Source organism: Hydra vulgaris, chromosome 06 (assembly GCF_038396675.1).
Source record: "Hydra vulgaris chromosome 06, alternate assembly HydraT2T_AEP".
NCBI classification, from domain to species: Eukaryota; Metazoa; Cnidaria; class Hydrozoa; order Anthoathecata; family Hydridae; genus Hydra; species Hydra vulgaris.
The window spans coordinates 25,843,077-25,860,570 of record NC_088925.1 but is presented as its reverse complement, the minus strand read 5'-3'; the positions used below and the strand labels follow the sequence as shown (position 1 = coordinate 25,860,570).

Here is a 17,494-nt window from a genome sequence, read left to right as displayed (position 1 = left end):
ATAAAACTATTCCAATAAAACTTGGCATTTTTAATAACAGTATTTATCAAAAACACAAATGATTTTTTAAAAAGCATTTATAGTTCAAAAAAAAAAAAAAAAAAAAAAGCTGGAAATTGTGAGAAAGAAGATTCTCTATAAAAGTCTCTATAAAGAAAATTAAAATCAAGTAAAATTGTTAATCATTAAAATCACAATACTGTCGACATTTATATCCTGATGAATGGCAACCCTCTCGATGAGTCCTCTTTTTTGCGACTTGAATTATCGTTCACTACTGAGCTCTCATGGAAACCATATATACAATCGATTGTTAAGTTAATATCTGCAACGTTGCTTCTCTTTATCGTGCTCGCCACTATCTTACTCCTGACTCCATTCTCTTCCTCTTCAAATTTCTTATTTGTCCCCGTATTAAATACTGTTGTCATATTTGGGCTGGTTCCTCTGATGATGCTCTTTCTCGTTTAGACAAGTTTCAAAAACGAACTTTAAATGTAGTTGGGCCTGCTTTATTTTGCAAGCTTGAGCCTCTCTCCCATTGTTGTAAAGTTGCACCTCTTTCTCTTTTCTACAAATACTATCATGCCCATCAGGAACTACCATCTATAACTCCCTCAACAAAAACTCATTCTTGCTTGACTCTTCGTTCAGCAAAATCAAATTCTATTACTGTACCTGTCCCTTCATGATCTAAAAAACTTTTATCAATCTAGTTTTTTTCCACGCATTTCAACCTTTTGGAAATCTCTTCCTTTTTCATGTTTTCCTGACTTATACAACCTACAATTTTTTATGTCTTCTGTCAACTACTTCCTTGATCTTTAACTCTGCTCCTTTTTTATTAACCCTCAACTTAATAGTGGTTGCTTGCAGCCTTTTTGGGATTGGATTAATATTAAAAAAAGAAAAGATCTTACGTATTGTAAAGAGCTATTCCTCGATAACAAAAAAATGCATCATGGGTTATGGTTTTTGGTGCTTTCTCCAAGAAAAGAGAACTCCCACTAAAATTTAATAATAGAGGAGTCAAAATCAACCAGCAGGTCTATTTAAATGTTATATTGAAGTCTCAAATGAAACCTGATGATGATCGATTGTTTTACGATAATCCATCTACACACCAGCATGATTCAGCCCTCGCATATACAGCATATGTATTGTATATTGCGAGGTAGTAGTTATGAAAACAGATTCACTTGCTTCATTTTAGTGTTAAAATGATCCGTCAGTAGTCCCGATTTTAACTTATTGAATTTTTTCGGATTGGGTTACATGTTGAAAAAAATAAAAAATGTAAAATGTAATAATTTAAATGATTTCAAGGTTTTACTAGTCAAAATTTCGGATGAAATTCATGACATTTTATTTTTGATAAACTTTTACAAGCGAGTCTATTTGCGCAATTATTTTAATCAAATTACAAATTTTATTTCAAATTAATACTAATCTTCTTCAAAAACATGCAAAATCTTTATTTTTAAGGAGTTTAGATTCATCTGATAATATTAGTTTAAATAACAATAATCAATGAAAGTATGATTGTAGTTTTTTGGAAAAATAATTCTGACCTGAGTGTGGAAAGGAATGGAAATAACAATTTTTTATTAATTCTTAAACTTTCAAGAGAATAATTGTGAAATGTATCGGAAATTTTTCTCCTTAAGCTGCAATAACCATGGTTCAACGGGTTTTATGCTGTAACATAGTAAATAATACTCCAATTGAACATTTTTTAGCAGAGTCAGTTATCTTATTTAATATAAAAAGTGTTTGGGTTTCTCACAATTTTTCTGTTTTAAGTAAAATAATTTTTTTTTTAATTGTATGTAGATTCTAAGTTTCTCAACGATTTTTAAGCAAGTAAATGCATTTTTAAAGTAGTTTAAACCTTGGAAAAGTTTTAGATTTTCACATGGAAAAGCCAATTCAAACCACGCTTTAAATATCAAATCAATAATTTGGTCTTTGTAATCCAAATGGCTAATGAAGCAATAAAACAATTTAAATAAAAATTTTGGGTATTTCATTTTAGAACACTCATGTTACCCTTATTTTAAAAATAGTGACCGAATATCACAGTAATTGTAACGTATTTTGGTGTAAGTAGCAAACAACTAACCAAATTTAAAATAAAACTGCCATTAATATTAATTGATCAATTTGAAATTTTTTTCAGATCTTTGTGTGACCATAGACTACATTTGCAGTAATTTTTAACAAATTGTAAAAAGTGGTTTTCATTCAATAGAGGTTTTTATTGGCGCAGCACGACGTTAAAATTTCACTCAAGTTGTACATTCAAAGTAAATTTTTTTAAATTAAAAGATTTCGAAATTTGCATCACAAGGTTTCTCGATGTGTTTACTATCACTTCTTATAAGAAGCTATTAAGGTTCAGCTAGGTTGACATTATCAGGATCAATAATAACTGTCTATTATATTATTTTATATTTAATTTTATCAATTAACTTTTTTTCCTAGCAGTTGAGAAGTTAAATAACCTTTTTATAACAATATTCATTTCAAAGTTTTTGTTTTTTTGTTATTTTTTGTTTTTACAAATAGATTTAATAAATAGTTTAATAAATATTACCAAGAAATCACAAATGGACAAACTGATAAATTTGACAGTAGCGATTCTCATGCCTATCAAAATGAATCACACATTCAGAATGATGGTTGTTCGAATAATCTTTAGCAAGATCTGAACTTCTTACATGCGGAAACATTAAAAACGAACTTTATTCATCCCATCCTGACTGCAAAGTTTTAAAACCTATTCTGCAATAATTGCACCGACGTGAAAAGTCACGTCTACAATAAATTTGTATTAAAACTCAAAGAAAGCGTGCACATTTAGTGGGAAAAACCCACTCTTAGTAAACAAATGAACCATGTAAAAATGAAAATTTCAATCTAGTTCCTTTTAATATTACTGGTTCTTTTATCTTTTTAAAAAATTTGTTACAGTATTCAATTGCATTTTTATTGTATTTTTTATAATAAGGTCTCTATTAATTTAAATTAATTTTACCAATTTGATTTACGCATTTTAATATATTTTAACTGATGATGGCTACGATATAGTTGAAATATGCATTTTATAAAATAAATGATTTTAACAAAAATTAAAAAAATTATCTTATTTATTAGAATATGTATATATATATATATTATATATATATATATATATATATATATATATATATGTATATATATATATATATATATATATATATATATATATATATATATATATATATATATATATATATATATATATATATATATATATATATATATATATATATATATATATATATATATATATATATATATATATATATATATATATATATATATAGATAATGTATATATTATTGGAATTAGGGTTGACCTAAGTGCTTGAGATCGGCAAAAAATTGTCGACCTCGTTTCTATGTTTTATGATAAGGCCTTTTTTTTGTCGACCTGATGCCAACCTCTAAAAGATTGAGGTCGACAAATTATTTCCGACCTTATTTTTTCTAATTCCGAGGGTTGATATATATATATATATATATATATATATATATATATATATATATATATATATATATATATATATATATATATATGTATATATATATATATATATATATATATATATATATATATATATATACATATATATATATATATATATATATATATATATATATATATATATATATATATATATATATATATATATAATCTAAACGTTTTATATACGTTTTTATACGTTTATATGACTAGATCTACACGAAAATTAGACTAAATATAAACTCTTTTTATATTTATGTAAATAGATCTAAACGTAAATTAGACGTAAAGTCCAAACGTTTTATATATGTATAATAACCCTATAATAGACGTCAAAAAGACGTTTAAAAATAATTTTATGAACGTTTGTTCTAAACTTTAATCTGGATTTCATTCTAAACGGATAGTTGACTAAATCTTCTGCAGTGCTCCGTGATAAGACCGTAAGGACTTCTGGGAGCACCTAAGTAACCTAAATAAAAAAATAAAAAAAATCTAAACGCGTTGTTTAAAAGTTGCTCTGACGTTTAATAGACGTTTTTGTGTTTAATGGGTTGTTTTTGAGGCGCTCGTTTTTAAAAATATTAGGAATTTAAAGTTAGCAAATAAGGAAAACGCTTCAGAAGAGATTCGACACATTGAGCTTGATACTGTCGAACTAGTTATTCTTTGCAAGAGCTAATTTGATGATATCATAAATGGTTTTGCCGATAAAAGATATGCTTAATATTTTCGCAACAATAAGTTTTTTTAATCTAAAAAAAAGCCCTCATACGATTTAGTGCCTAGGACCCAAGTTCATCTTAGTCTGTACTGAAGATGAATAATGAAGTACTGCATAGTTTATTAAAAATTTGCTTTCTATCAATTGAAACCCGTTTTGCAAAATCTCGAAAATGGTTTTCTAGGTTTTGCTAATTGATTGCTAATTCTTACTATATTCTGTGACAAAAAAGATTTATTAGTAAAATTGCAAACATACACTGTTAAAATTTTAAACTTAGTAAAAAGTAGCTGATTGTTTGTAAGTCGATTCATGTGTAAGTCGTTTTTTGAGTAACATTAAAACTGATTGATTAATATGTTTTCCTGATTTTTTAAATGTTAAAACTTTTTTTAACTTTTTTAACTGTTTCTAACTTTTAACTCTAGTTTACACATTTACATACACAAGATTATGCGTGAATAAATAATAATTAGGGGTCGTCCATAAATTACGTCTCGCAGTTTTTGACATTTTTAGACCCTTACCCTCCCCCCCCTCCCCTCTTTCGTAACGCTACGTAACACTTTATTGATCCCTACCCCCCCCCCCCTAGTATTACTCAACAATTCCCCTTCCCCCATCCCCCAACAAAATTTTACAAAATACAAAACGATTTTAAATATAATAATATCTATAATTTCTAGGCTTCTTTAAGTTAATTAATTAGTACTTTTCAGTCTGCTTAATGTTTTTTTTTTTCATCCCAACAATTCCGTGTAAAATTGTACAAACTAACATCGCTATCCTAAACATAATACCAATTTAAAAAACTATTCTTCCGATATATAATACATTCAAAATATTGTATATATATATATATATATATATATATATATATATATATATATATATATATATATATATATATATATATATATATATATATATATATATATATAAAATACATAATAATACAATATAATATGTAGATGCAAAAATGTTACTTTATAAATACAATTTTCTCATATCTTGAAACAATAGCGTGGTCTAGTGGATACTGCCTCGGGCTCGTAAACCGATGGGAAGGTTCGCCTTTTATTAACAGTTAAATTTCGTTAACCGATGGCAAGGTTCATTATTTTTTTATTTTTTTTTCTAGTTAGTGCACAAAGGTTGTTTTTTTGTTGCTGCACACTTTTTTGCACTAAATAAATAATGTTCTTATCATATACAGTCAAAGCGCAGAATGTGCACTGCTCATAGACTGTTACAGCCGTAACAGTCCGTTAACAGGCTGTAACAACTCCGTTAACGGAGTGAACACATCGACTAAATAAGATTTAGGCGTAGTTTTTTTTTACAATCAACATGTAGATACATCAAATGAGGGTTTTGGCTTGGTCAGATACTCTTTTAATTAAAAGAAAGTCTTTTTTATATTTGAAACTTAAAAAGAAAGAAAAAAAGTTGCGACACAATATTGAGACCCCTTCCCCTCGTAACAAATCGTCACAAAACTGCCAACCCCTTCCTTCCTCCCCTAAAGTGTGACGTAATTTATGGATGACCCCTTACCTGTATTTTTATATTAGGCGTCTTTTTTGTGTGTGTGTGCTTGTTTCTGTCTTATTTTGAATTTGTTTTTTGAAATAATAATAATGTTGCAAATTTTTTTTCATAATATTAATCAGCGTCAAATTTAGCACAAATTAGTACTTATACAATTTTTATTTTACTTGCACAATAAAGCTTGCTTTTTTTCTCTTTTTTTTTATTAATTTAATTTTGTTAGATTTCAAGTTGAAAGCTAACACAACTGCAAAAAAAATTTCTAATTTTTTTTTATTGTTTGATTTGTCTTGTATTATATTAAAAAAAAAATTATAAGTTTGATATAATATGAAAGATCCGTAACTTTTTATAAAACCGTTCGTAATTAGGTTTCATCCGTAAAAGGTGTTTTTACGGTGACGCGTCCTAATTTTTTTTTTAATTTCTGAATTTAATTGATTTTTAATTTAGTTAAATAAGATTTCTGCTTTTGATGTTTTTGTGAAAGAGCTTGATTAAAGTAAAGGAGCTTTTGTAAAAGAGTTAGATTTGTTTGGTTTTTCCGTAAAATAAACAATATGTGGAGTTCTTTTTGTTACTTTCCGTCGCTTTATAATTTACTTGAAGTTTTTCATTAGTTAGCATTTTGACTTGTTGGTGATATGTTGTTGCATTTATTGATTTGGATTGCAAAATAATGAACTCAAATTAATTTAGCATTTTGAAAAAAAGGAAGATCAGTTTTTTGTTCATTCGTGTGTGTTAGGGGGAGGAGGAAGTTGACACAAAGTGATAGTAACTAATAAAGTAAATTTTGGAAATTTTTTTCCGATATGAAAAAAGTATAGCGGGATTTATTAATTTTCTCATTCTAATTCTCATTCTCATTAATTCTTATCATAATCATAAAAACAAATTTTTTTTATTGACTATTATCTACGCAAATTCCAAATTATAGTGACGTTGCAACAACATTAGGCCAACGAACTTATGCTTAAATACACAAGGACGTAAAAAAGATTATTTAAAACAAAAACAACAACAGCAACAATGACAATATATTTACCAGTATATTTTTATGTAACAATATATGTAATAATAATAATATTTACCAGTATATTTTTATTTAATAATAATATGTAATAATATATATAAAAGAGATATCTTATCAAAAATAAATCTTTATTACTGATGCACTTATCTTATAAGTTTGCTGTATATATGGTAAATTTATATATAAGATATCTTACTAGATAAAATAATTTATATGAGGAAATTTTATTGATAAACAAAAATTTGCTTAAGCTGTATTTACTTAAATATTTAAATTTTTAATTAATCAAGACCTAAAGTTGTATGTATAATGCTATTTGGCATCATGTCTTTATAGGTACATCAATTCCTTTGTTAATTACTAATTATATTGAATGCCTCAGTTAAGATTGCATAATTAAAGTTTACTAAGTTTCACTAATAATGTCATTCCTAATGTTTTTAATGTTGTTAGTTTTATATGCTACTTCTGCTTTACTTACAAATTAGTTTACTTTAAATGTTTTTAAAAATTTTCTTAAGAATAAAGTAACTTATTAGAAACTTAAGACATTATAAAAAATGCTTCAGAAACTGGTTATACAATCAATATTCTGTATCTGGATTTTGCCAAAGCCTTTACTAAAGTGCCACAATCATGTTTGATCAACAAATTAAAATTATACAGTATCGTTGGCAATGTTCTGAAATGGATTGAAGAGTATTTAAGCAATAGAAAACAGAGAGTTGTTTTCAGAGATTGTACATCAAAATGGTTACTGTTACTGTTCCTAATATTTATCAACGATCTACTGGATCAGGTCAATAACAATATAAAACTATATGTCGATGATAGTAAAATCATAAGCATCATAAAGAATGCAAGTGACAATGAGAAATTACAATTAGATATAAACAAAATCATGGCATGGTTAACTTGGTTAACAAAATTGAATTATGAAAAATGTAAGGGGTATACATATGGGCAAAAATAATCCAAATAGAGTGTATATAATGTATGATATTGACACAGGACACTACCATACCATATCTAGTACGGAAGATGAAAGAGACCTAGGCATAGTGGTACAATCAGATCTAAAATGACAAACTCAAGTTAATTCAGCTGCTTGTAAAGCAAATATGATGCAAGACATTATAAAATGGACATTAAGATATTTTGATAACAATACGGTAAAAAAGTTGTATACAACTTTCATTCGTCCACATCTGGAATTTGCTATTCAAGCTTGGTGTCTTAACTTAAGACAAGACATCAATAAAATTGAAAAAGTCCAAAGAGTCACTAAGATAGCAACCGCATTGAAGAAATTGCCATATGAAAGAAGATTAGAGGTCATGTACCTAACAACTCTAGAAGAGCGTCGAATATGTGGTGATTTAATCCTGCAATATAAAATTCAATATAGCTACAATAAAATCAATTGGGTTTACAATTACACCGAGTCACAAGAGGGCCTCGTCTGAGACAACACAAATTTAAATTGAAAAAGCTGTTCTGCAAAAATGCTCATAGATACAATTTTTTCACAAATGGTCTACTTATGGAATAATCTGCCCAATTTTGGAGACTGCGTTCATTTTATCTGAAATTTTGTTTTAAAGCACCATTTGCAGCTCAAACTCAAATTTCTCCATTTTTGAATGAATTTTTGCGCCTCTGCTCTTGTTGCTGTAAAAATACTGTTGTGAAATATACTTGTTAATGTATCCATTATGTTTTCACGATCATTCTTTGTTATCTTGACAGAATTGTACTCCATCTTGTCTTTGATAATAGTTTTACCAATTTGTAAATTTGTAAAACTTTTATCAAAGACAAGCTGTTTTTTTCTATAAATAAAATAATTTTATATATAATTCTATAAATAAAATAATTTTCGGCATTTATTTGTACTTTCCACTCATGTTAGAAGCATTGATTAAGATCAGCACTCTTAAAAGTGTAACCATATTTCTTAATATGTTCTTTTAAAAAAAGGTACATTATGGCAATCAATTCTATAAGACCAATGAAATGTTCATTGCCCTCAACACTAAAAATTTGCTTTAGCGAAAAAACCTTTTAAGGCATTATCAAGTTCTACAATCAACATTAACTTGAAGTTTTCATTTAAATTACATTACCACATTTTTAAACAATAAAGATAACAGAAACCAGCATTTGTTACAATGCAATGTTACAAAATATTTTGAGTTAAATTATTTGATGTTATAACGTTGTTTCTATTATCTAAATTATAGCACTTTGTATAGATTTTTAATAAAAGATTCACAAAAATAAAATTTAATATAAAATAATTTTCTACTAATTGGAAACATTGTCAGTATGACTGACAAATAGGTAGAACATGTGAGGAGTGCTACTTCATTGAATTAGAAATAGTTAAAACATGCAAGGAATGCTGCTACATCAACTAAAGGTTTTGGTTTGGGCATACATGCATGCATACATACATACATACATACATACATACATACATACATACATACATACATACATACATACATACATATATACATACAGTGGATGGTCATCACAATAGGACCAATGGTATTTTTCAGTAAATATCCTGTAAAAATAAACTTTGAAGCAAAAAGATAGTTCATGGTACAATTTAAATCGTACATGTACTTTCATTGACAAATTGTTTGATAATTTATTAAATAAAATATAAACAAAAAGTTTGAACATTTTGACTATTAATTGGTTATTACAATAATATATATATTAAAGGCATTAATATTTTGTAAAACTTTCTTTATTTGCAATAACTGCATCAATTTGGTGTAGCATGCTTGCAATCAATTTTTTATATAGTTTATATATTTTTAAAATTCCTGTTATGATATAAAAAAAATTAATTTTTTATATAGTTTGTGTCAACTCAGGGTTTTTGTGCCCGATCTTAATAATATTTACCATAAGACTTTGCTTGTTGTAACTTATTTTCTTAATTTTCTAATCTCTCTCTCTTAACTAGCTCCTAAAATCTTTGTGGAGTTAAGATTACCTAATCTTGCAAAAATGGAGTTAAGATTACCTAATCTTGTGAAAATTCAAGTAGCACCCTCTTGAATAAATATAAGATCTTTGGTATTTTTTGACCATTCTTCCATTTAGAAAAGCAATTAATTTTTCAGAACTTCTTTATACTGGTTCCATTTTATTGTTTCAACCATTTTTTATAATTGAAGTAGTTAGTTTTGGTTTCTTGACCAGACATTGATACATTGATCCCACCTCTTTCAGCCTTCTGTGAATAGTCATGTCTGACACAACAACACCAGCTTCATGGATAAGCTTAGTAATACTTTTAATTACTTTTTTATGTTCTCAAGGTTAATATTCAGGATGATACAGTATACTCTTGATGTTGCTTTACAGTTAGAGGGTGGTCTTTATGGACCAAATTCTTCTTCAGTATCAATTTTTTTTTAACTTGCATTATGGTTTGGTGAGAAACTTTTACAATTTGTGCATTTTTTTGCTGTGGAATGTTCCGTATTCTGTAAAAGGCATCTGATTTCACTAGTTTTTGTCGGAGTAGTATAATATTTTTTCCTTTTTTTGGTATCTTTACATAAATATTAAAAATAAAAATCTTTTATATAAAGATATCCACTTACTGATTTTCATTGAGTTTACAAAAAAATCAAATGAATTAAATTTTAAATTAAACTAAATGACATTAAAATTTCATTCATACTAGCAAATAAAAATAACTTTTTAAAAATATAAATAAATTTTCAAAAATGCAACGGATTCACTTTGACAGGTGCTTGCTGATAGTCAGCATATATGACTTAAATTCACATATGATAAAAGTGTGTGGTCTTAATGTGATATAATCAAAATGTGTGGGCCTAATGTGATGGCAAACCACTGTATATATATAAATACCTAAAAATATAGTAAGTTACTATGAAAATGATTTTTTATGATGTCTGTCAGCCTTTAGCACATGACTATTAGAAGAATTTGTCCTACCCATTTTTGAATTCATTTTTGAATTAATATTTAGTGATTGCAGCTTATTTGTTTATAATAAAATTCTCTTTGTAATATAATTAGCTTCAAAGTTTGTTTGCAGGTAAAATGAAATAGTCAATTTATATAATGTTAGTTAACCTGGTTAAATTTTTTAGGTTTAAAAAGTGTGAAACCTTTTTTTTTTTTTTTTGTTTTATGCAAGACAAGTTTCATAATTAATATCTTTTTGATTTGCAAGTTTGCTGGGGTTTTTTTTGTGTTTATTGCTTTTTTGTGCCCAATCAGCTGATTTTTTTCGTATATATCTTATACTTTTATATCATTTCTTGTTTTTAGTATAAAGTTACATATACTTAATTACAGGGTACATATTAATTTTTTACAAGAATATGTTTAAATGACAAGTTTCATCACTATGATAAGTACTCATGGCATTACTTGGACCTTCACCCTTGCATATTTTTCCTCAAATAGAAGGTAAAAATTAAACTATCAGAAAATAAATATTTTTAATCTTGCTTTGACTATGATATTTTACTGCTATATATACATGTTTATATTTATATTTATATATATATATATATATATATATATATATATATATATATATATATATATATATATATATATATTATAGCATATTTATTTGAGCATTTGCTCACTTTTTTTGCTAAAAAGCCATATCTAAATCAATATGGCTTTTTAAAAAAGAAGAAGAAAACAAAGAATAATGAATGCAAAGATTGCTGCCCCATCCCAAACCCGTAGTCGATATGAGTCAGGCTATTTTTCAGTTGATGCATGTACTGAAGCACCCTTCATCAGGCTATTTCAGTATGACATCACACTTTAGTATGACGTCACACTTTAGTATGACATCACACTTTAGTATGACGTCACACTTTAGTATGACATCACACTTTAGTATGACGTCATACTAAAGTGTATGACGTCAGTATGATGTCACACTTTCAGATACAGATACAGACGTTCAGATACAGATTCAGATACAGATACAGACGTTAGTATGACGTCACACTTATAGTATGACGTCACACTTTATGACATCACATATATTTATATATATATATATATATATATATATATATATATATATATATATATATATATATATATATATATATATATATATATATATATATATATAAGCCTCTCAGTGCATTCTTTGATTAACTCCATAAAAATAAAAGTGGAGAAAAGCGATGAAATGATATACATTGATTTTTAAAATTCCTGTTATGATATAAAAAAAATTGTAGTTTAATGAACCTAATTTTTATTATTTGGGAAATTTATTAAAAATGCAAAAATCTCTGACAAAATTGAATACGCTGACGCTTGAATTTGAAATTTTTCAAAAAGTGGAGTTAAACAAAGTATGCACTAAGAAGCTCATTTTTAAAGAAAATTCTAGATATAGAGGATTTTAAACTAATGATTTTGCCCCTCCACTTTGAAACCCATGTCATTGGCCCTGATATATATTTAAAGTTTTTGATAAAGTTTATAAAGTTTAAAGTGGTGTAAACTCCAGTTTTTTCCTGGTTGCACTGCGGGTGACTGGACATACATTATATAAAGTGTGTGCCACAAAGTTAAGCTTTTGCAGTGGAAAGCATTTTTAAGCTTTCCTAACTTGTGATTGGCTGTGGACATTACTTTTTCAGGATGCTCTGACTTTCAGGTCATTTGAAAGATGAACATCAAGATCACATTCAATAGTTGTAGTTGCAAGTGTGTGATGTATGCCTTTAATGGTTTCCATGGAGTACTTGTGTTGAACGTTTTTTAGGACAACCTACATGCATTACTTAACATTAAAGTACATGAGCCAAGTGTTTGACCATATAACTGCACTGTCAATGTCTGCCTGGAATGTTGTTATGTCTGATTCAGAATTTATGATCCTGAGAATTTTGCTGTTGTCAGCGTATAGCAAATTTTAATACCAGGAGGATTGTTTATAAATAAGACAAAAATTAGTGGCCCTGAGACAGATTCTTGAAAAACTCTACTCGTAATGTTCTCATATTCAGAATTGTGTTCTTCTAGCACAACCTGTTGTTTATGATCTTTGATCCATATTTCAATTTAAATAAGCAGCTTGTTGTGAATATCGTATGCTTTTAATTTGTGTAGAAGACATTTATGTGGAACCTTATCAAATGCCTTATCAAATGGTGTAGATAACATCAGCTCTGCAGCTTTGAAACATAGCTTCCGTAAGTATATCACAAGCTTCAAAGAGATTGGTCAAACATCCCTTTTTACTAATAAAACCATGTTGGTACTTGGAAAGTAGGCTATTTACCATGCAATGAGCCATAATATTTTTATGAATTATTGTTTCCATTACTTTGCATGGTACTGAAGGCAGACTGGTCAGAAATAAGAACTCTCAAGCTTGCTGCTTTTTCAAAAATTGAAGTGATTTTCAAGTTCCACTGGACTCCCACAAGTATCATACCTGACATTAAGGATTGTCTGAAAGTAAAATTGAGTGATATAACAAATGGTGGTGTGCAGTTATGTAGTACACATGGATGGATCTTGTGTACACTGATTGATTTGGTTTCTTTTCAATTTGTAACCAGCACCATTCGCAAAAACATATTGACGATGTAATAGCATTGGTGTTGATATTAACATATTTAGACAATTTTATGAATTTATTAATATTGTTGATATATCAGTTTGAATTGATAACAATATCTGCTAACATCATTTTTTTATCAGAATTATTTTCATTTGAAAATATTTTTCGCAAGAGATTAAGACAATGTTGTTTTGATGTAGAAGATTTGGAAGATGTTGAGGATTTGGAATAACATAGTATTACCCAGTAATTATGCTGTGGAACAATATGTCAAATGGTTTGGTGAACTGTTTTTATTGTGTAAATGTTAATTGCAGTATTTATTAGCGTGTACAGAAATAAGTATGGATATGTTGCTATTGGACAATTTTCATTTTCCTAATCTCAGTACCACTTATTCTATAGCAGTTAGTGCTGACAAATTTGTTTTTCTTTTGTGGAATTTCTTTGTTTGGATTATCTCTTTTTTTCAGAAACTCTTTTCTTAAGTTATGTTCTGCAATGTTAAATTAAATCTTCCATTGCAATGGAATGGTAAAATTACTTTTTTTTGTTTTTTTTTTTGTTTCTTTTTTTCAAAGTATTGTTTATACCTTCTTTTTTTTTAACTTGACTAACTAATCAGAGCATAAAATGATTAAAAATTACTATTTAAACAAAGGTATTTTTTTAAACAGTATTTTTTTTTTTTTTTTTTACTTTTTTCTTTTCTGCAACTTTTTAGATAAAAGAAATGTTTATACAATTTAAAAACAATATATATAACACTTAAATAATTTTAATAAAATTTGTTCATTCATTAAACAAGTAGTAATTTGTAAAAGCGTTTTGTGTAACTTTAATAAAATGTTTCAAAAGATAAGTTTTTAAGTAATTTATTTTAAATGCAATTAAAAACATAACAAAAAGTAATTTTTGCTTAGAGTTTGAATTTTCTGAGTTTTATTTTAGTGCTTGTATATTATGTTTTTTGTAAGGAATTGTTTTTCATATATTTTTTTAAATTATCTTCCTAATTTAAGTTTGGCTAGCATTTCTTTTTTCAGCACATGTCTAAAATATTTAAAAGTCAATTAAGCATCTAAACAGTCAAGTCAAGATGTCAAAAAATAAAATCATTTGCGTGGTCAGCAATAACGCTCAATTGCACGCATTCCTGTCCAAGCCTGCATCTTATCTTTAAGAAAATAAAAATTAATCCTTTTTTCTATCAGGCTTTTTTATAGCTATAATTGTCAATGCCCTTTTTTATTGTCATTTTTAAGTGCATTTTGTCATGCATCTAGTTATATTATATCATTGGACTTAATTGAATATTTGTTGAGCCGATGTTGAGAAATGGATTGGCGTTACAGGCTGCTGGCATTATTTGTTTACCTAATATTATCTTAATATAACACACACATACACAAACACATCAGAATTAGAAAAAAATGATAACCCTATATTATCTGCTGAATATATACCACACACACACACACACACACACACACACACACACACACACACACACACACACACACACACACACACACACACACACACACACACACAAATATATATGTATATATATATATACAGTAGGGCGGGTCATACTTTTTTTTTTAGAGTTGCTAACCTGGCTATGGTCTAAAAAGTTGCTCTAGGTGCTACTTATTGTAAAAAGGCCAAAAACATTTAAAACAACAGGTGTCTTGTACTTGCAACTTTACTGCAAAGATTTACCCTTTAATGGCTTATAGCTAAAAATATAAGAAATTCATCAAGCACTTAATATGATACAGAGGCCATATCCATGGCTAGCGCAAAAAAGTATTTTTTGGGGGGTTTTATAAGCATTTTTTGCTTACTATAAAAAAAGTTAAAAAAAAAGATGCACCCCCTTAATTGCGGCCCTGTCAACAATAAGGGGGTGTTATCGACGTCGAAACATAAAATTCACTTGAATGGTGAAGTTCTAGATATTATTAGTTCAATGAAACAATATAATCAAACGTAATTTACAAAAAGTCTGATTTACAGCTAACACTAGGTAGTTCTGTTCTTGATGCAGTACACTGTAAAATCATTCCATGTCGCGATTCATGCCCAAAAATGGTTGAGCTTGCTGCAGAGATATCTTGGATAGCACGCTTAACTGCCTGAGAGTGACAGGGTATACCAAAAATGAAATCAAACTGACAGTGTTGAAGTTTTTCACTTTCAATAGCTGCTAGCAACGGTGGTGGTGTGAGGTTAGCTTGTAGTCCAGTCAATCATATCAACATAAGTCAAAGCATTGGCGTTTAGCTTGATACTTGACTTATCAAAAACACGCACAGAAGAACTACACGAAGTATTTCTCAAATTAATTATTTTTTCACAACAGAAATGTCGCACAGAATCATCATTGTCACAAACACCAGAAAGAAGAATGTTTTCGGAGTGGGCAAAGTAGTTGTTGTTCTGCAACACAGGCTCTAATATTTTCCAATCTTCTGCTCCAAGCTCATGACACTGCTTCAGCAAGTAAAAAAAGTTCTTTGCACCATCAGCGCAAGAAGGATGACTCTTGATATTGAACCATGAAGGAGCGTAAACATTTACTATAAAGCGTACAGTTTTGTATAGTGATGGGGAACAGACTTCTTTTGACATATACAATCTCAAAATTCTGTTGGCTTTTGTCAGCCACCTAGCATGGTTTAAATTTCCTGGCATTGCGTTCTGTTAAGACCTATTTTCATCACTATTTGTATAACCTTGCTGCACTGCTAAGCATGCTCTAAGAAGATATATTTGATCTGTACTTAGACTGTTCTTAACCTCATCATTAATCTCATCCACTTTTCCTAACATAGCTTTAAACTTTGAAATTGGTAAATCCTTGGGGTCAAAGTCTAGCGCACTCATAATTACACCACTGGAACTACTAGGACCTCTTGTACATCCTCCATCAATAGCAGAAAATTATTTCCGAAATGGTAGTTCATTAGCATGCAACAGGCAAACAAGCCATTGCAGTGGTTTTGCAACGCCTTTCTCTAATTTTCGAATCACACCATTTCGTTTGCCTGTATTGGTTACTGTACCGTCGCAAACAGCTGCTAGTAGCGTACTTGCTGAATTTGTATTTGCAATTATCGACAATATCTCATTTGCAACGTCAACTGCTTTACCTGTTTCTGGCATTACATGATTAATGTAGTTATTGTTTGGAAATGATACAATAACATAATGTTCTTCCTTTATGCTTCTACGTATACCAGACTTCTCAACAAAAGTTAAGTCTTTCTTCCCATCAAATCCAATACAAATTAGTTCTTGCATCTCGGCAGCATGCTTAGAAACTTGTTTCTGCCGCCAAAGACCTCTCTGACGTCTAAGTTTTGCAGGATCTATTGCAGTTTCTGCCGACAATAGCTTCATATCTTTTAGCACTGCATTCACTACAAGACAAGCTTCTCTGTTACTAATCTTGCATCTGTCCAAAGCTTTGCACAACTCCGGATATTGTTTCATGTTTCTGGGTGCTGCAACACCATCATCAGATTCACCACTGGAAATTTCATAATCAAGAACTTCATCACCCATGTTTAGTTGAAGTTCTACGTCCTCACCACCATCATCATCAGCATCATCACTCATGTTGTTGTAGATATAATTTATTTTTGTCTCATATTTTATTTTCTGATTGCGCTCAAATTTTAAACGTTTGACTGCTCTCATTTCTTTCTTCTGCAACATACCTGTAGCTTTTATATCTATAGCACTTATATACATTTTCCTTTCAGTTTTTTGGTCCAACCAGAAAGACCATTCTGTTGGAGGTATTTTATGCGACAGTGGACAAATACATTGTGAATTCTCTTGTATACCGCTGTCAACACATTTACGAGTACATATATCAAATACAGTTTGTAATGATTTCAAACAGTCTTGGTAGTTGATGGATGTCTTCTTAGAACTGGGATATTTAGCAAGACCCTTAACTTTATCAATCAATTTCTTTATACGATTGACTACA

General features: G+C 28.6%; 1 protein-coding gene across 1 annotated transcript in view; it reads left to right on the top strand.

The window, feature by feature from the left end:
- Positions 1–11,045: 11,045 nt before the first annotated feature.
- The window catches only part of LOC100200540 (uncharacterized), a 37,646-nt gene continuing 31,197 nt past the window's right edge, over positions 11,046–17,494 (top strand). The window contains exon 1 of the mRNA XM_065799716.1: positions 11,046–11,348. Coding sequence (XP_065655788.1) covers positions 11,300–11,348 — 49 coding nt within the window. The 5' untranslated portion in view covers positions 11,046–11,299. The remainder of the gene's footprint in view (positions 11,349–17,494) is intronic.